This window comes from Pezoporus occidentalis, unplaced genomic scaffold (genome assembly GCF_034315485.1).
Source record: "Pezoporus occidentalis ecotype Australia unplaced genomic scaffold, CSIRO_AGI_Poc_V1 ctg983, whole genome shotgun sequence".
NCBI lineage: Eukaryota > Metazoa > Chordata > Aves > Psittaciformes > Psittacidae > Pezoporus > Pezoporus occidentalis.
Window position 1 is genome coordinate 1 of NW_026916351.1, and position 21,137 is coordinate 21,137.

At 52.4% G+C, this 21,137-nt stretch overlaps 1 protein-coding gene across 1 annotated transcript; it reads left to right on the plus strand.

Moving 5' to 3' along the window:
• Positions 1 to 364: 364 nt before the first annotated feature.
• RUSF1 (RUS family member 1) lies at positions 365 to 20,628 on the plus strand (the record flags this gene model as incomplete). Its single annotated transcript, XM_062606870.1, has 11 exons — positions 365 to 442; positions 7,211 to 7,325; positions 10,780 to 10,825; positions 11,469 to 11,501; positions 12,746 to 12,851; positions 14,065 to 14,166; positions 15,115 to 15,185; positions 15,632 to 15,840; positions 18,030 to 18,087; positions 19,387 to 19,457; positions 20,467 to 20,628. Coding segments are annotated over 11 exons (1,051 nt in total), but the record flags the coding sequence as incomplete, so codon positions are not given.
• Positions 20,629 to 21,137: the final 509 nt, after the last annotated feature.

A 21,137-nucleotide genomic window follows, 5' to 3' on the forward strand; every position in this document is an offset into this window, starting at 1 on the left:
GGGCAGGGGATATTGGGGTCAATGGGGCCCATAGGGCTCTATGGGGCAGGGGATATTGGGGTCAATGGGGCCCATAGGGCTCTATGGGGCAGGGGATATTGGGGTCAATGGGGCCCATAGGACTCTATGGGGCAGGGGATATTGGGGTCAATAGGGCTCTATGGGGCAGGGGATATTGGGGTCAATGGGGCCCATAGGGCTCCATGGGGCAGGGGATATTGGGGTCAATGGGGCCCATAGGGCTCTATGGGGCAGGGGATATTGGGGTCAATGGGGCCCATAGGGATCTATGGGGCAGGGGGTCCTGGTGCCTATGGGCTCTATAGGGCTCAATGTCTCCCCCCCCCTTCTTCCTGCCCCATAGCGAGTGTTCCTGCCCCATGGATACCCCCATAGCGTGAGCCCCGATTACCTCCAGTACCAGTTGTGGGACTCCCTGCAGGTACTGGGGGGGGGAACTGGTTCTAACTGGTTTTAACTGGTTTTAACTGGTTCTAACTGGTTCTAACTGGTTCTAACTGGTCTCTAACTGGTTCTAACTGGTTCTAACTGGTCTCTAACTGGTTCTAACTGGTTCTAACTGGTTCTAACTGGTCTCTAACTGGTTCTAACTGGTCTCTAACTGGTTCTAACTGGTTCTAACTGGTCTCTAACTGGTCTCTAACTGGTCTCTAACTGGTTCTAACTGGTTCTCACTGGTCTCTAACTGGTTCTAACTGGTCTCTAACTGGTTCTAACTGGTTCTAACTGGTTCTAACTGGTCTCTAACTGGTCTCTAACTGGTTCTAACTGGGTTCTAACTGGTTCTAACTGGTTCTAACTGGTTCTAACTGGTCTCTAACTGGTTCTAACTGGTCTCTAACTGGTTCTAACTGGTCTCTAACTGGTTCTAACTGGTTCTAACTGGTCTCTAACTGGTTCTAACTGGTTCTAACTGGTCTCTAACTGGTTCTAACTGGTTCTAACTGGTCTCTAACTGGTTCTAACTGGTTCTAACTGGTTCTAACTGGTTCTAACTGGTCTCTAACTGGTTCTAACTGGTCTCTAACTGGTTCTAACTGGTTCTAACTGGTCTCTAACTGGTTCTAACTGGTTCTAACTGGTTCTAACTGGTTCTCACTGGTCTCTAACTGGTTCTAACTGGTTCTAACTGGTTCTAACTGGTTCTAACTGGTCTCTAACTGGTTCTAACTGGTTCTAACTGGTTCTAACTGGTTCTAACTGGTCTCTAACTGGTTCTAACTGCTCTCTAACTGGTTCTAACTGGTTCTAACTGGTTCTAACTGGTCTCTAACTGGTTCTAACTGGTTCTAACTGGTTCTAACTGGTCTCTAACTGGTCTCTAACTGGTCTCTAACTGGTTCTCACTGGTCTCTAACTGGTTCTAACTGGTCTCTAACTGGTTCTAACTGGTTCTAACTGGTTCTCACTGGTCTCTAACTGGTTCTAACTGGTTCTAACTGGTCTCTAACTGGTTCTAACTGGTTCTCACTAATCTCTAACTGGTTCTAACTGGTTCTAACTGGTTCTAACTGGTCTCTAACTGGTTCTAACTGGTTCTAACTGGTTCTAACTGGTCTCTAACTGGTCTCTAACTGGTCTCTAACTGGTTCTCACTGGTCTCTAACTGGTTCTAACTGGTCTCTAACTGGTTCTAACTGGTTCTAACTGGTTCTCACTGGTCTCTAACTGGTTCTAACTGGTCTCTAACTGGTCTCTAACTGGTTCTCACTAATCTCTAACTGGTTCTAACTGGTCTCTAACTGGTTCTAACTGGTTCTAACTGGTTCTCACTGGTCTCTAACTGGTTCTAACTGGTTCTAACTGGTTCTAACTGGTCTCTAACTGGTCTCTAACTGGTTCTAACTGGTTCTAACTGGTTCTAACTGGTCTCTAACTGGTTCTAACTGGTCTCTATCTGGTTCTATCTGGTTCTAACTGGTTCTAACTGGTTCTAACTGGTCTCTAACTGGTTCTAGCTGGTCTCTAACTGGTCTCTAACTGGTTCTAACTGGTTCTAACTGGTTCTAACTGGTCTCTAACTGGTCTCTAACTGGTTCTAACTGGTCTCTAACTGGTCTCTAACTGGTTCTAACTGGTTCTAACTGGTCTCTAACTGGTTCTAACTGGTTCTAACTGGTCTCTAACTGGTTCTAACTGGTTCTAACTGGTTCTCACTGGTCTCTAACTGGTTTTAACTGGTTCTAACTGGTTCTAACTGGTTCTAACTGGTTCTAACTGGTCTCTAACTGGTTCTATCTGGTCTCTAACTGGTTCTAACTGGTTCTAACTGGTTCTAACTGGTCTCTAACTGGTCTCTAACTGGTTCTAACTGGTTCTAACTGGTTCTAACTGGTCTCTAACTGGTCTCTAACTGGTTCTAACTGGTTCTAACTGGTTCTAACTGGTCTCTAACTGGTTCTAACTGGTTCTAACTGGTCTCTAACTGGTTCTAACTGGTTCTAACTGGTTCTAACTGGTCTCTAACTTGTTCTAACTGGTTCTAACTGGTCTCTAACTGGTCTCTAACTGGTCTCTAACTGGTTCTAACTGGTCTCTAACTGGTCCTAACTGGTTCTAACTGGTCTCTAACTGGTTCTAACTGGTTCTAACTGGTCTCTAACAGGTTCTAACTGGTTCTAACTGGTCTCTAACTGGTTCTAACTGGTTCTAACTGGTTCTAACTGGTCTCTAACTGGTTCTAACTGGTTCTAACCGGTTCTAACCGGTTCTAACCGGTTCTAACTGGTCTCTAACTGGTTCTAACTGGTTCTAACTGGTTCTAACTGGTTCTAACTGGTCTCTAACTGGTTCTAACTGGTTCTAACTGGTCTCTAACTGGTCCTAACTGGTTCTAACTGGTTCTAACTGGTCTCTAACTGGTCCTAACTGGTTCTAACTGGTTCTAACTGGTCTCTAACTGGTTCTAACTGGTTCTAACTGGTCTCTAACTGGTTCTAACTGGTTCTAACTGGTCTCTAACTGGTTCTAACTGGTCTCTAACTGGTCTCTAACTGGTTCTAACTGGTTCTAACTGGTTCTAACTGGTCTCTAACTGGTCTCTATCTGGTTCTATCTGGTTCTAACTGGTCTCTAACTGGTTCTAACTGGTTCTAACTGGTCTCTAACTGGTCTCTAACTGGTTCTAACTGGTCTCTAACTGGTTCTAACTGGTTCTAACTGGTTCTAACTGGTTCTCACTGGTTCTCACTGGTCTCTAACTGGTTCTAACTGGTTCTAACTGGTCTCTAACTGGTTCTCACTGGTCTCTAACTGGTTCTAACTGGTCTCTAACTGGTTCTAACTGGTCTCTAACTGGTTCTAACTGGTTCTAACTGGTTCTAACTGGTCTCTAACTGGTTCTAACTGGTTCTCACTGGTTCTCACTGGTCTCTAACTGGTTCTAACTGGTTCTAACTGTTTCTCACTGGTTCTCACTGGTCCTAACTGGTCTCTAACTGGTTCTAACTGGTCTCTAACTGGTTCTAACTGGTCTCTAACTGGTTCTAACTGGTCTCTAACTGGTTCTAACTGGTTTTAACTGGTCTCTAACTGGTTCTAACTGGTCTCTAACTGGTTCTAACTGGTTGTAACTGGTCTCTAACTGGTTCTAACTGGTTCTAACTGGTCTCTAACGGGTTCTAACTGGTTCTAACTGGTTCTAACTGGTTCTAACTGGTTCTAACTGGTTCTAACTGGTCTCTAACTGGTTCTAACTGGTTCTAACTGGTCTCTAACTGGTTCTAACTGGTCTCTAACTGGTTCTAACTGGTTCTCACTGGTTCTAACTGGTTCTAACTGGTTCTAACTGGTCTCTAACTGGTTCTAACTGGTTCTAACTGGTCTCTAACTGGTTCTAACTGGTTCTAACTGGTTCTCACTGGTTCTAACTGGTCTCTAACTGGTTCTAACTGGTCTCTAACTGGTCTCTAACTGGTTCTAACTGGTCTCTAACTGGTTCTAACTGGTTCTAACTGGTTCTAACTGGTCTCTAACTGGTTCTAACTGGTTCTAACTGGTTCTAACTGGTTCTAACTGGTCTCTAACTGGTTCTAACTGGTTCTAACTGGTCTCTAACTGGTTCTAACTGGTTTTAACTGGTTCTAACTGGCTCTAACTGGTTCTAACTGGTTCTAACTGGTTCTAACTGGTCTCTAACTGGTTCTAACTGGTTCTAACTGGTCTCTAACTGGTCTCTAACTGGTTCTAACTGGTTCTAACTGGTTCTAACTGGTCTCTAACTGGTTCTAACTGGTTCTAACTGGTTCTAACTGGTCTCTAACTGGTTCTAACTGGTTCTAACTGGTTCTCACTGGTCTCTAACTGGTTCTAACAGGTTCTAACTGGTTCTAACTGGTCTCTAACTGGTCTCTAACTGGTTCTAACTGGTCTCTAACTGGTTCTAACTGGTTCTAACTGGTTCTAACTGGTCTCTAACTGGTCTCTAACTGGTTCTAACTGGTCTCTAACGGGTTCTAACTGGCTCTAACTGGTTCTGACTTGTCTCTAACTGGTTCTAACTGGTTCTAACTGGTTCTAACTGGTCTCTAACTGGTTCTAACTGGTTCTAACTGGTCTCTAACTGGTTCTAACTGGTTCTAACTGGTTCTAACTGGTCTCTAACTGGTTCTAACTGGTTCTAACTGGTTCTAACTGGTCTCTAACTGGTCTCTAACTGGTTCTAACTGGTCTCTAACTGGTTCTAACTGGTTCTAACTGGTCTCTAACTGGTTCTAACTGGTCTCTAACTGGTCTCTAACTGGTTCTATCTGGTTCTAACTGGTTCTAACTGGTCTCTAACTGGTCTCTAACTGGTTCTAACTGGTTCTAACTGGTCTCTAACTGGTCTCTAACTGGTTCTAACTGGTCTCTAACTGGTTCTAACTGGTTCTAACTGGTTCTAACTGGTTCTAACTGGTCTCTAACTGGTTCTAACAGGTTCTAACTGGTTCTAACTGGTTCTAACTGGTTCTAACTGGTCTCTAACTGGTTCTAACTGGTTCTAACTGGTCTCTAACTGGTCTCTAACTGGTTTTAACTGGTTCTAGCTGGTTCTAACTGGTCTCTAACTGGTTCTAACTGGTTCTAACTGGTCTCTAACTGGTTCTAACTGGTTCTAACTGGTCTCTAACTGGTTCTAACTGGTCTCTAACTGGTTCTAACTGGTCTCTAACTGGTTCTAACTGGTCTCTAACTGGTTCTAACTGCTTTTAACTGGTTCTAACTGGTTCTCACTGGTCTCTAACTGGTTCTAACTGGTCTCTAACTGGTTCTAACTGGTTCTAACTGGTTCTAACTGGTTCTAACTGGTCTCTAACTGGTTCTAACTGGTTCTAACTGGTTCTAACTGGTCTCTAACTGGTTCTAACTGGTTCTAACTGGTCTCTAACTGGTTCTAACTGGTTCTAACTGGTTCTAACTGGTTGTAACTGGTTCTAACTGGTCTCTAACTGGTTCTAACTGGTCTCTAACTGGTTCTAACTGGTTCTAACTGGTCTCTAACTGGTTCTAACTGGTTCTAACTGGTTCTAACTGGTCTCTAACTGGTTCTAACTGGTTCTAACTGGTCTCTAACTGGTCTCTAACTGGTTCTAACTGGTCTCTAACTGGTTCTAACTGGTTCTAACTGGTCTCTAACTGGTTCTAACTGGTTGTAACTGGTCTCTAACTGGTTCTAACTGGTTCTAACTGGTCTCTAACGGGTTCTAACTGGTTCTAACTGGTTCTAACTGGTTCTAACTGGTTCTAACTGGTCTCTAACTGGTTCTAACTGGTCTCTAACTGGTTCTAACTGGTCTCTAACTGGTCTCTAACTGGTTCTCACTGGTTCTCACTGGTCTCTAACTGGTTCTAACTGGTTCTAACTGGTTCTAACTGGTTCTAACTGGTTTTAACTGGTTCTAACTGGTTCTAACTGGTCTCTAACTGGTTCTAACTGGTTCTAACTGGTTCTAACTGGTTCTAACTGGTTGTAACTGGTTCTAACTGGTCTCTAACTGGTTCTAACTGGTCTCTAACTGGTTCTAACTGGTTCTAACTGGTCTCTAACTGGTTCTAACTGGTTCTAACTGGTTCTAACTGGTCTCTAACTGGTTCTAACTGGTTCTAACTGGTCTCTAACTGGTCTCTAACTGGTTCTAACTGGTCTCTAACTGGTTCTAACTGGTTCTAACTGGTCTCTAACTGGTTCTAACTGGTTGTAACTGGTCTCTAACTGGTTCTAACTGGTTCTAACTGGTCTCTAACGGGTTCTAACTGGTTCTAACTGGTTCTAACTGGTTCTAACTGGTTCTAACTGGTTCTAACTGGTCTCTAACTGGTTCTAACTGGTCTCTAACTGGTTCTAACTGGTCTCTAACTGGTCTCTAACTGGTTCTAACTGGTTCTAACTGGTTCTAACTGGTCTCTAACTGGTCTCTAACTGGTTCTCACTGGTTCTCACTGGTCTCTAACTGGTTCTAACTGGTTCTAACTGGTTCTAACTGGTTCTAACTGGTTTTAACTGGTTCTAACTGGTTCTAACTGGTCTCTAACTGGTTCTAACTGGTTCTAACTGGTCTCTAACTGGTTCTAACTGGTTCTAACTGGTTCTAACTGGTTGTAACTGGTTCTAACTGGTCTCTAACTGGTTCTAACTGGTCTCTAACTGGTTCTAACTGGTTCTAACTGGTCTCTAACTGGTTCTAACTGGTTCTAACTGGTTCTAACTGGTCTCTAACTGGTTCTAACTGGTTCTAACTGGTCTCTAACTGGTCTCTAACTGGTTCTAACTGGTCTCTAACTGGTTCTAACTGGTTCTAACTGGTCTCTAACTGGTTCTAACTGGTTGTAACTGGTCTCTAACTGGTTCTAACTGGTTCTAACTGGTCTCTAACGGGTTCTAACTGGTTCTAACTGGTTCTAACTGGTTCTAACTGGTTCTAACTGGTCTCTAACTGGTTCTAACTGGTTCTAACTGGTCTCTAACTGGTTCTAACTGGTCTCTAACTGGTCCTAACTGGTTCTAACTGGTTCTAACTGGTCTCTAACTGGTCTCTAACTGGTTCTAACTGGTCTCTAACTGGTTCTAACTGGTTCTAACTGGTCTCTAACTGGTTCTAACTGGTTCTAACTGGTCTCTAACTGGTCTCTAACTGGTCTCTAACTGGTTCTCACTGGTCTCTAACTGGTTCTAACTGGTTCTAACTGGTTCTCACTGGTCTCTCTCCAGGCCCTCTGCTCCTCATTGGCCGGTTCCCTCTCTGCCCGCGCCGTGCTCCAGGCCATGGGGGTGGGCGACGGCGCCGCCACCGTCACCGGGGCCACCCTCACCTGGCTGCTGCGGGGTCAGCGAACCCAAAAACCCCCTTTTTCACCCCAAAAATGGCCTTTTCCCGACGCGAAACCCCCGGAAATGCGTCCGGCGACCCCGAAAACCCCTGGTTTCACCCCAAAAAAACCCTTTTTCACCCCAAAAATGGCCCTTTTCCACCATGAAACCCCCAGAAACGCATCCGGCGACCCCGAAAACTCCTGGTTTCACCCCAAAAATGCCTCTTTTCACCCCAAAAATGGCCCTTTCCCACCATGAAACCCCCAAAAACGCATCTGGCAACCCCAAAAAACCCTGGTTTCACCCCAAAAATGCCCCTTTTCACCCCAAAAATGGCCCTTTTCCACCATGAAACCCCCAGAAACACATCCGGCGACCCCCAAAACCCCTGGTTTCACCCCAAAAATGCCCCTTTTCACCCCCAAAATTCCCCTTTTCACCCCAAAAATTCCCCTTTTCACCCCAAAAATGGCCCTTTCCCACCATGAAGCCCCCAGAAACTCATCGAGTGACCCCAAAAACCCCCATTTTCACCCCAAAAACGGCCCTTTACCCCCCCAAACACCCCAAAACGGATCTGGCGACCCCAAAAACGCCCCTTTTCAACCCAAAAATGGACCTTTCCCACCACAAAACCCCCGAAAACGCATCCGGCAACCCCAAAACCCCCCATTTTCACCCCAAAAATGGCCCTTTCCCACCATGAAACCCCCAGAAACGCATCCGGCGACCCCAAAAACCCCCGGTTTCACCCCAAAAATGGCTCCAGTGACCCCAGAAACCCCCTTTTTCACCCCAAAACCGGCCCTTTTCACCCCAAAAATGGCCCTTTCCCGATGCGAAACCCCCAGAGACGCATCCAGCGACCCCAAAAAACCCTGGTTTCACCCCAAAAATGCCACTTTTCACCCCAAAAACGGCCCTTTCCCACCATGAAAACCCCCAGAAACGCATCCAGTGCCCCCAAAAACCCCCATTTTCATCCCAAAAACGGCCCTTTACCCCCCAAAACACCCAAAAACGGATCTGGTGACTCCGAAAACGCTGCTTTTCACCCCAAAAATGGCCCTTTCCCGACGAGAAACCCCCAAAAATGCATCCGGCGACCCCGAAATCCTGTGGTTTCACCCCAAAAATGGCTTCAGTGACCCCAAAAACGCCCATTTTCACCCCCAAAATGGCCCTTTCCCACAATGAAAACCCCAAAAACGCATCCGGCGACCCCAAAAACCCCCGGTTTCACCCCCAAAACAGCTCCAGTGACCCCAGAAACCCCCTTTTTCACCCCAAAACCTGCCCCGTTCCACCCCAAAACCCCCCAAAACAGATCTGGCGACCCCAAAAACCCCCGGTTTAACCCCAAAATCCCCTCATTTCACCCCAAAATCCCCTTTTTTCACCCCAAAATCTGCTTTCCAGACCACAAAAACCTCATTTTTCACCGCAAATCTCAACCCAAAATCCCCTTTTTTCACCCCAAACCCCATTTTGACCAAAATTACCCTTTTTCACCCCAAACCTCATTTTGACCCAAAATCACCCTTTTTTGACCCAAAATCACCCTTTTTCACCCCAAAACCCCCTTTTGACCCAGAATCCCCCTTTTTCACCCCAAACCCCTTTTTGACCCGAAATCCCCCTTTTTCACCCCAAAACCCCTTTTGACCCGAAATCCCCCTTTTTCACCGCAAAACCCCTTTTGACCCAAAATCCCCCTTTTTCACCCCAAACCCCCTTTTTGACCCAAAATCCCACTTTTTCACCCCCAAACCCCCTTTTTGACCCAAAATCCTCTTTTTCACCCCAAATCCCCTTTTTGACCCAAAATCCCCCTTTTTCACCCCAAATCCCTTTTGACCCAAAATCACCCTTTTTTGACCCAAAACCCCTTTTAGACCCAAAATCCCCCTTTTTCACCCCAAAACCCCTTTTGACCCAAAATCCCCCTTTTTCACCCCAAACCCCCTTTTTGACCCAGAATCCCCCTTTTTCACCCCAAAACCCCTTTTTGACCCAAAATCCCCCTTTTTCACCCCAAAACCCCTTTTTGACCCAAAATCCCCCTTTTTCACCCCAAACCCCATTTTGACCCAAAATCCCCCCTTTTCACCCCAAATTCCCCTTTTTGACCCAAAATCCCCCTTTTTCACCCCAAAACCCCCCATTTTTCCCCAAATCCCCCTTTTTCACCCCAAAACCCCCCGTTTTTCCCAAAATCCCCCTTTTTCACCCCAAACCCCCCCTTTTTCACCCCAAAATCCCCCTTTTTCCCCCAAACCCCCCATTTTTTCCCAAAATCCCCCTTTTTCACCCCAAAACCCCTTTTTTTCCCAAAATCCCCCTTTTTCACCCCAAAACCCATTTTTGACCCAAAATCCCCCTTTTTCACCCCAAACCCTCCTTTTTAACCCAAAATCCCCCTTTTTCACCCCAAACCCCCTTTTTGACCCAAAAATCCCCCTTTTTCACCCCAAACCCCCTTTTTGACCCAAAATCCTCCTTTTTCACCCCAAATCCCCTTTTTGACCCAAAATCCCCCATTTTCACCCCAAAACCCCCTTTTGACCCAAAATCCCCTTTTTTCACCCCAAACCCCCTTTTTGACCCAAAAACTTCCTTTTTCACCCCAAAACCCCCTTTTTGACCCAAAATCCCCCTTTTTCACCCCAAACCCCATTTTGACCCAAAATCCCCCTTTTTCACCCCAAATCCCCTTTTTGACCCAAAATCCCCCATTTTCACCCCAAAACACCTTTTGACCCAAAATCCCCTTTTTTCACTCCAAACCCCCTTTTTGACCCAAAAACTTCCTTTTTCACCCCAAAACCCCCTTTTGACCCAAAATCCCGCTTTTTCACCCCAAACCCCCTTTTTGACCCAATATCCCCCTTTTTAACCCCAAACCCCATTTTGACCCAAAATCCCCCTTTTTCACCCCAAACCCCCTTTTTGACCCAAAATCGCCCTTTTTCACCCAAAACCCCCTTTTGACCCAAAATCCCCCTTTTTCACCCCAAAACCCCTTTTTGACCCAAAATCCCCCTTTTTCACCCCAAACCCCCTTTTTGACCCAAAATCCCCCTTTTTCACCCCAAAACCCCCCCGTTTTTCCCCAAATCCCCCTTTTTCACCCCAAACCCCCCTTTTTGACCCAAAATCCCCCTTTTTCACCCCTAATCCCCTTTTTGACCCAAAATCCCCCTTTTTCACCCCAAACCCCATTTTGACCCAAAATCCCCACTTTTCACCCCAAATTCCCCTTTTTGACCCAAAATCCCCCTTTTTCACCCCAAAACCCCTTTTTGACCCAAAATCCCCCTTTTTCACCCCAAAAACCCCTTTTGACCTAAAATCCCCCTTTTTCACCCCAAATCCCCTTTTTGACCCAAAATCCCCCTTTTTCACCCCAAAACCCCCTTTTTGACCCAAAATCCCCCTTTTTCACCCCAAATTTGTGTCCCCCACAGATGGGGTGGGGATGGTGACGAGAATCACGTTCACCTGCCTGCAGGGGTGAGCACTGGGATGGACTGGGATGGGAATGGGAGGGACTGGGATGGACTGGGATGGACTGGGATGGGATTGGGATGGACTGGGATGGATTGGGATGGCCTGGGATTGAACTGGGATGGACTGGGATGGACTGGGAGGGACTGGGATGGACTGGGATGAACTGGGATGGAACTGGGATGGGAATGGGATGAACTGGGATGGAACTGGGATGGGATTGGGATGAACTGGGATGGACTGGGATGGACTGGGAGGGACTGGGATGGACTGGGATGAACTGGGATGGAACTGGGATGGGAATGGGATGAACTGGGATGGAACTGGGATGGGATTGGGATGAACTGGGATGGACTGGGATGGACTGGGAGGGACTGGGATGGACTGGGATGAACTGGGATGGAACTGGGATGGGAATGGGATGGACTGGGATGGACTGGGATGGGATGGGATGAACTGGGATGGAACTGGGATGGGATTGGGATGAACTGGGATGGACTGGGATGGACTGGGAGGGACTGGGATGGAACTGGGATGGGACTGGGATGGGAATGGGATGAACTGGGATCACACTGGGTGAGCAATGGGAGTCAATGGTGGGGGGGGGCACTGGTCCTTACTGGTCCATACCGGTTCCCCCCCCCAATAGGAGCCGCCTGGACTGCGAGGCAAAGCAGTGGCGGTGAGGCCACGCCCCCTTCCCTAAGCCACGCCCCTTCCCTAAACCCCGCCCCTTCCCAAGCCACACGCCCTTCCCAAACCCCGTCCCTTCCCTAAGCCCCGCCTCATTCCCGCAAACCACGCCCTCTTCCATAAGCTCCGCCCCTTCATTAAACCACGCCCCCTTCAGGACCCGCCCCTTCCCTAAGCCCCGCCCCCTTCCCGCAAACCGCGCCACTTCCCCAAGCCCCGCCCCTTTTATCGACCCCGCCCCTTCTCAAAGCCCCGCCCCATTTACTAAGCCCCACCCCTTCCTTAAGCCACGCCCCATTCCCCCAAGCCACGCCCCCTTACCTAAGCCACGCCCCTCCCATAAGCCCCGCCCCTTCCTTAGGCCACGCCCCCTCTCCAAAACCCCGTCCACTTCCCCAAACCCCGCCCCTTAAGCCACGCCCCCTTCCCCCAACCCCACCCCTTCCATAAGCCCTGCTCCTTCCTTAAGCCACGCCCCCGTTCACAAGCCCCGCCCACTTCCCCAAACCCCGCCCCTTACCTAAGCCCCGCCCCTTAAGCCACGCCCCCTTCCCCCAACCCCACCCCTTCCTTAAGCCCCGCCCCGTCCCCAAGCCCCACCTCCTTCCCCAAACCCCGCCCCCTTCCCTAAGCCCCGCCTCTTCCCCAACCCCCACATCCTTCCCTAAGCCACGCCCCCTTCCCCAAGCCCTGCCCACTTCCTCAAACCCCACCCCTTCCCCAAACCCCACCCCTTCCCTAAGCCACGCCCCTTCACCAAACCCCGCCCCTTCCCAAGCCACGCCCCCTTCCCGCAAACCCCGCCTCTTCCATAAACCCCGCCCCTTCCCCAAACCCCGCCCCTTTCCCTAAGCCCCGCCCCTTCTCAAAACCCCATCCTTTTCCCAAGCTACGCCCCCTTCCCAAAACCCCGCCCCTCCATAAGCCACACCCCCTTCCCCAAGCCCCGCCCACTTCCCCAAACCCCGCCCCCTTCCCTAAGCCACGCCTCCTTCCCTAAGCCACGTCCCCTTCCCCAAACCCCGCCCCCATAAGCCACGCCCCGCCCCCTTCCCTAAGCCGCGCCCCCTCCCCAAACCCCGCCCCTTTCATTAAGCCCCGCCCCCTTCCCCATTCACACCCACCCTCCCCCCCTCCCATTGGCTCAGCCTCGCCCCCTTCCCCCATTGGCTCCGCCCCCTTTCTTCCTCCCTCCCTTCCTCCCTCCCCCCCATCTCCCATTGGCCCTCGCAGGCTGGCCGCTGACGTCATCAATGACGTGGCGCTGCTGCTGGAGCTGCTCGCGCCGGGTTGGCCCCGCGCTGGCCCCGCCCTCCTGACGTTGGCGGCGGCGGGAAAGGTGACGTCATAGGGAGGGGCGGGGCTTGAGGGGGGGCAATGGGGGGTAATGGGGGGGGGGCAATATGTGTACTGGTCCATACTGGTTTATACTGGTCCATACTGGTCCATATTGGTCCATACTGGTTTATACTGGTCCATACTGGTCCATACTGGTTTATACTGGTCCATACTGGTCCATACTGGTCCGTACTGGTCCATACTGGTTTATACTGGTCCATACTGGTCCATACTGGTTTATACTGGTCCATACTGGTCCATACTGGTCCATACTGGTTTATACTGGTCCATACTGGTCCGTACTGGTTTATACTGGTCCATACCGGTCCATACTGGTCCATACTGGTTTATACTGGTCCATACCGGTCCATACTGGTTTATACTGGTCCATACTGGTTTATACTGGTTTATACTGGTATGGACCCAATGTGTGATGAGGATGGCACTGGTGTGTATTGGAGTGTATTGGAGTGATGTGCTGGTCCATACTGGTTTATACTGGTCCATACTGGTCCATACTGGTTTATACTGGTTTATACTGGTTTATACTGGTTTATACTGGTATGGACCCAATGTGTGATGAGGATGGCACTGGTGTGTATTGGAGTGTATTGGAGTGATGTGCTGGTCCATACCGGTCCATACTGGTCCATACCGGTCCATACCGGTCCATACTGGTCCATACTGGTTTATACTGGTTTATACTGGTTTATACTGGTCCATACTGGTTTATACTGGTTTATACTGGTATGGTCCCAATATGTGATGAGGATGGCACTGGTGTGTATTGGAGTGTATTGGAGTGATGTGCTGGTCCATATTGGTCCATACCGGTCCATACTGGTCCATACTGGTCCATACTAGTCCATACTGGTCCATACTGGTCCATACTGGTTTATACTGGTTTATACTGGTATGGACCCAATGTGTGATGAGGATGGCACTGGTGTGTATTGGAGTGTATTGGTGTGATGTGCTGGTCCATATTGGTCCATACTGGTCCATACTGGTCCATACTGGTTTATACTGGTTTATACTGGTTTGGACCCAATGTGTAATGAGGATGGCACTGGTGCGTATTGGAGTGTATTGAAGTGATGTGCTGGTCCATATTGCTCCATATTGGTTTATACTGGTCCATACTGGTCCGTACTGGTCCATACTGGTTTATACTGGTTTATACTGGTTTATACTGGTTTATACTGGTCCCCCAGTGCGTGGTGGGGGTCGCCGGCGGTGCCACCCGCGCCGCTCTGGCCGTGCACCAGGCCCGGAGGGACAACGTGGCCGAGGTGGCAGCCAAGGACAGCAGCCAGGTGGGGACTGGGATGGACTGGGATGGACTGGGATGGACTGGGATGGACTGGGATGGGATTGGGATGGACTGGGATGGGATTGGGATGGACTGGGATGGACTGGGATGGAACTGGGATGGGATTGAGAGGGACTGGGATGGACTGGGATGGGAATGGGATGGACTGGGATGGACTGGGATGGACTGGGATGGACTGGGATGGGATTGGGATGGACTGGGATGGACTGGGATGGACTGGGATGGGATGGGATGGAATGGGATGGGATTGGGATGGACTGGGATGGACTGGGATGGGAATGGGATGGACTGGGATGGACTGGGATGGAACTGGGATGGACTGGGATGGACTGGGATGGGATTGGGATGGACTGGGATGGACTGCGATGGGATTGAGAGGGACTGGGATGGACTGGGATGGAACTGGGATGGACTGGGATGCACTGGGATGGAACTGGGATGGACTGGGATGGACTGGGATGGACTGGGATGGGATTGAGAGGGACTGGGATGGACTGGGATGGGAATGGGATGGAACTGGGATGGGAATGGGATGGACTGGGATGGGATTGGGATGGACTGGGATGGACTGGGATGGGATTGGGATGGAACTGGGATGGACTGGGATGAACTGGGATGCACTGGGATGGACTGGGATGGACTGGGATGGATTGGGATGGACTGGGGTGAACTGGGATGGAACTGGGATGGGATTGGGATGGGATTGGGATGGACTGGGATGGAATGGGATGGACTGGGATGCACTGGGGTGAACTGGTCCATACCGGTCCATACTGGTTTATACTGGTCCATACTGGTCTATACTGGTTTATACCAGTCCATACTGGTTTATACTGGTCCATACTGGTCCATACTGGTTTATACTGGTCCATACTGGTTTATACCGGTCCATACTGGTCCATACTGGTTTATACTGGTTTATACTGGGCAGGAGACGCTGGTGAATGGGCTCGGGCTGCTGCTGGCCCTGCTGCTGCTGCCGGCATTGGAGGGGCGGCCATGGTAAGGGGGCGTGGCCTAAGGGATGCTGAGCGTTGATTGGCTGGGAGGGACCCACAGGGGGCGGGGTCAAAGGGGATGGGGGCGTGGCTTCAATAGGGATGAATGGAGCTGGCTCCGCCCCCCATTGGCTCTCTCCCCATTGGCTCTCTCCCCATTGGCTCTATGGGGTTTTGGGGTCCAGCCTCATTGGCTCTATGGGGTTTTGGGGTCTCTCCCCATTGGCTCTATGGGGTTTTGGGGTCTCTCCCCATTGGCTCTATGGGGTTTTGGGGTCTCTCCCCATTGGCTCTATGGGGTTTTGGGGTCCCCCATTGGCTCTATGGGGTTTTGGGGTCTCTCCCCATTGGCTCTATGGGGTTTTGGGGTCCCCCATTGGCTCTATGGGGTTTTGGGGTCCCCCATTGGCTCTATGGGGTTTTGGGCTCTCACCCCATTGGCTCTCCCAGGGTCACGTGGGCGGTGATGACGTTGCTGCTCGTGACCCACGTGGGCGCCAACGTGGGCGCCGTGGGGTCCCTGCGCCTGCGCAGCCTCAATAGGCCCCGCCTCCGGCTGGCGCTGGGCGGGGCCTTGAGGGGCGTGGCCAAGGATGGGGGCGGAGCCATCGCTGTCCCCACCCCCGACGAGGTGAACCCGCGGGAGCCGCTGCTGCCCGGTGAGTGGATGGCACCCAATGGCACCCGATGGCACCCAATGGCACCCAATGGCACCCAATGGCACCCAATGGTACCCAATGGCACCCAATGGTTCATCAACCCCTCCCAATGGCATCCAATGGCACCCAATGGCACCCAATGGCACCCAATGGCACCCAATGGGGCATCAACCCCCCCCCAGTGGCACCCAATGGCACCCAATGGTACCCAATGGCACCCAATGGCACCCAATGGCACCCAATGGGATCCCAATGGCACCCAATGGCACCCAATGGTACCCAATGGCACCCAATGGCACCCAATGGCACCCAATGGCACCCAATGGTACCCAATGGCACCCAATGGCACCCAATGGCACCCAATGGCGCCCAATGGTACCCAATGGGTCATTAACCCCCCCCAATGGCACCCAATGTGGCATCAACCCCCCCCCAATGGCACCCAATGGCACCCAATGGGTCATCAACCCCCCCCAATGGCACCCAATGGCACCCAATGGGTCATCAACCCCCCCCAATGGCACCCAATGGCACCCAATGGCACCCAATGGCACCCAATGGCACCCAATGGTACCCAATGGGATCCCAATGGTACCCAATGGCACCCAATGGCACCCAATGGGGCATCAACCCCCCCCAATGGCACCCAATGGCACCCAATGGCACCCAATGGTACCCAATGGGATCCCAATGGTACCCAATGGCACCCAATGGCACCCAATGGGGCATCAACCCCCCCCAATGGCACCCAATGGCACCCAATGGTACCCAATGGCACCCACTGGTACCCAATGGCACCCAATGGGTCATCAACCCCTCCTAATGGCACCCAGTGGCACCCAATGGCACCCAATGGCACCCAATGGTACCCAATGGTACCCAATGGCACCCAATGGCACCCAATGGTACCCAATGGCACCCAATGGCACCCAATGGTACCCAATGGCACCCAATGGCACCCAATGGCACACAATGGCACCCAATGGCACCCAATGGTACCCAATGGTACCCAATGGCACCCAATGGCACCCAGTGGGTCATCAACCCCCCCCAATGGCACCCAATGGCACCCAATGGGGCATCAACCCCTCCCAATGGCACCCAATGGCACCCAATGGCACCCAATGGCACCCAATGGCACCCAATAGCACCTAATGGCACCCAATGGCACCCAATGTCACCCAATAGCACCCAATGGCACCCAATGACACCCAATAGCCCCCCCAATGGCACCCAATGGTACCCAATGGCACCCAATGGCACCCAATAGCCCCCCCCAATGGCACCCAATAGCCCCCCCCAATGGCACCCAATGACACCCAATAGCCCTCCCAATGTCACCCAATGACACCCAATAGCACCCAATGGCACCCAATGACACCCAATAGCCCCCCCCAATGGCACCCAATAGCCCCCCTCAATGGCACCCAATGACACCCAATAGCCCTCCCAATGGCACCCAATGGCACCCAATGGTACCCAATGGCACCCAATGGCACCCAATGGCACCCAGTGGCACCCAATGGCACCCAATGGCACCCAATGGAACCCAGTGTCACCCAATAGCACCCAATGGCACCCATTGGCACCCAATGGCACCCAGTGGGTCATCAACCCCCCCCAATGGCACCCAATGGCACCCAATGGGGCATCAACCCCTCCCAATGGCACCCAATGGCACCCAATGGCACCCAATGGCACCCAATAGCACCTAATGGCACCCAATGGCACCCAATGTCACCCAATAGCACCCAATGGCACCCAATGACACCCAATAGCCCCCCCAATGGCACCCAATGGTACCCAATGGCACCCAATGGCACCCAATAGCCCCCCCCAATGGCACCCAATAGCCCCCCCCAATGGCACCCAATGACACCCAATAGCCCTCCCAATGGCACCCAATGGCACCCAATAGCCCCCCCCAATGGCACCCAATGACACCCAATAGCCCTCCCAATGGCACCCAATGACACCCAATGGCACCCAATGGCACCCAATGACACCCAATGGCACCCAATGGCACCCAATGTCACCCAATAGCACCCAATGGCACCCATTGTCCCCCCCCATGTCACCCATCCCCATATCACCCTATGCACCCCTTTCCTGTGTCACCATGACGTCACCATGACGTCACCGTGATGTCACAGTGACGTCATTATGACGTCACCCATTTCCCCCCCCAGGCTTCAGCACCCGCCTCCGCCTCCACTTGGGTGCCCCCCTGCACCGATTGGTCAAGAGGTGAGAGAGCACCCAATGGCGGGGGGGGGGGGACCCTATGGGACCCTATTGGGTGCTCAGCACCCAATGGCGAGCTCAGCACCCAATGGGGAGCTCAGCACCCAATGAGGAGCTCAGCACCCAATGGGGAGCTCAGCACCCAATGGGGAGCTCAGCACCCAATGGGGAGCTCAGCACCCAATGAGGAGCTCAGCACCCAATGGGACCCAATGGGGTGCTCAGGACCCAATTGGGTGCTCAGCACCCAATGAGGAGCTCAGCACCCAATGGGACCCTATGGGGAGCTCAGCACCCAATGAGGAGCTCAGCACCCAATGGGACCCTATGGGGAGCTCAGCACCCAATGAGGAGCTCAGCACCCAATGGGACCCAATGGGGTGCTCGGGACCCAATGAGGAGCTCAGCACCCAATGAGGAGCTCAGCACCCAATGGGACCCTATGGGGACCTCAGCACCCAATGGGGAGCTCAGCTCCAAATGGGGTGCTCAGCACCCAATGAGGAGCTCAGCACCCAATGGGACCCAATCGGGTGCTCAGCACCCAATGAGGAGCTCAGCACCCAATGGGACCTAATTGGGTGCTCAGGACCCAATGAGGAGCTCAGCACCCAATGGGACCTAATTGGGTGCTCAGGACCCAATGAGGAGCTCAGCACCCAATGAGGAGCTCAGCACCCAATGGGACCCTATGGGGACCTCAGCACCCAATGGGGAGCTCAGCTCCAAATGGGGTGCTCAGCACCCAATGAGGAGCTCAGCACCCAATAGGACCCAATTGGGAGCTCAGCACCCAGTGGGGACCTCAGCACCCAATGGGACCCTATGGGGAGCTCAGCACCCAATGGGGAGCTCAGCACCCAATGAGGAGCTCAGCACCCAATGGGACCCTATGGGGAGCTCAGCACCCAATGAGGAGCTCAGCACCCAATGGGACCCTATTGGGTGCTCAGCACCCAGTGGGGAGCTCAGCACCCAATGGGGACCTCAGCACCCAATGGGACCCAATTGGGTGCTCAGGACCCAATGAGGAGCTCAGCACCCAATGGGACCCAATGGGGTGCTCAGCACCCAATGGGACCCTATGGGGAGCTCAGCACCCAATGGGGAGCTCAGCTCCCAATGGGGTGCTCAGCACCCAATGAGGAGCTCAGCACCCAGTGGGACCCAATTGGTTGCTCAGGACCCAATGAGGAGCTCAGCACCCAATAGGACCTAATTGGGTGCTCAGCACCCAATGGGACCTAATTGGGTGCTCAGCACCCAATGGGGACCTCAGCACCCATCCTTCCCGCCCCATAGCGAGGCTGAGCTGCAGAAGGCCATCGAGTGCAGCCCCGAGCAGTACCTCATCGTGCTGCGCCCCTCGGAAGGTGGGTGCCAGCACCCATAGGGGCACCCAGCACCCATAGGGGCACCCATAGGGGGCACCCATAGGGGACACCCATAGGGCGGACCCAGCACCCATAGGAGCACCCATAGGGGGGACACATAGGGCAGACTCAGCACCCATAAGGGGCACCCATAGGGGACACCCATAGGGCGGACCCAGCACCCATAGGGGCACCCATAGGGGGGACCCATAGGGGCACCCATAGGGGGCACACGTAGGGGCAGCCAGCACCCATAGGGGCACCCAGCACCCATAGTGGGACCCATAGGGGGGACCCATAGGGGGCACCCAGCACCCATAGGGGGCACCCATAGGGGGCACCCAGCACCCATAGGGGACACACATAGGGGCAGCCAGCACCCATAGGGGCACCCAGCACCCATAGTGGGACCCATAGGGGGCACCCATAGGGGTACCCAGCACCCATAGGGGCACCCATAGGGGGCACCCAGCACCCATAAGGGACACCCATAGGGGCACCCAGCACCCATAGGGGGGACCCAGCACCCATAGGGGCACCCATAGGGGACACACCTAGGGGCACCCAGCACCCATAGGGGCAGCCATAGGGGCACCCAGCACCCATAGGGGCACCTATAGGGGCACCCATAGGGGGCACGCATAGGGGGCACACATAGGGGGCACCCAGCACCCATAGGGCGGACCCCGCACCCATAGGGGCACCCATAGGGGGGACCCAGCACCCATAAGGGCACCCATAGGGGGCACCCAGCACCCATAGGGACACCCAGCACCCATAGAGGGCACCCAGCATCCATAGGGGCACCCATAGGGGGCACCCAGCACCCATAGGGGCACCCATAGGGGACACACATAGGGGGCACCCAGCACCCATAGGGGCACCCATAGGGGGCACCCATAGGGGCACACATTACCCATAGGGGCACCCAGCACGCATAGGGACACCCATAGGTGCCCCCCAGCACCCATAGGTGTCACCCATGGGTGCCCCCCACCCCCACCCACAGGTTGGGTGGGGGTGGGGCTACGCCTCGGGACCCCCCCCCGCACCCTGGTGCTGGCCTGCGCCCAAGCCCTGCTGCTGGAGGAGCTGCTGGGGGAGCCCCTCCCCCCAGGGGCACCCATGGGTGCTGCCCTGAGCACCCTGAGGGGGAGGCTGCGGCGGTGTCGTGAGCGATGGGGGGGTATTATGGGATGGATATGGGGGTATTATGGGGTGGATATGGGGTTATTATGGGATGGATATGGGGGTATTATGGGGTGGATATGGGGGGGTTATGGGGGGATATGGGGTTATTATGGGGTGGATATGGGGTTATTATGGGGTGGATATGGGGTTATTATGGGGTGGATATGGGGTTATTATGGGGTGGATATGGGGTTATTATGGGGTGGATATGGGGTTATTATGGGATGGATATGGGGTTATTATGGGGTGGATATGGGGTTATTATGGGGTGGATATGGGGTTATTATGGGGTGGATATGGGGGGGATATGGGGGGGTTATGGGGTGGATATGGGGGGGGTATGGGGGGTTATTATGGGATGGATATGGGGTTATTATGGGGTGGATATGGGGGGGATATGGGGTGGATATGGGGTGGATATGGGGGTATTATGGGGTGGATATGGGGTTATTATGGGATGGATATGGGGTTATTATGGGGTGGATATGG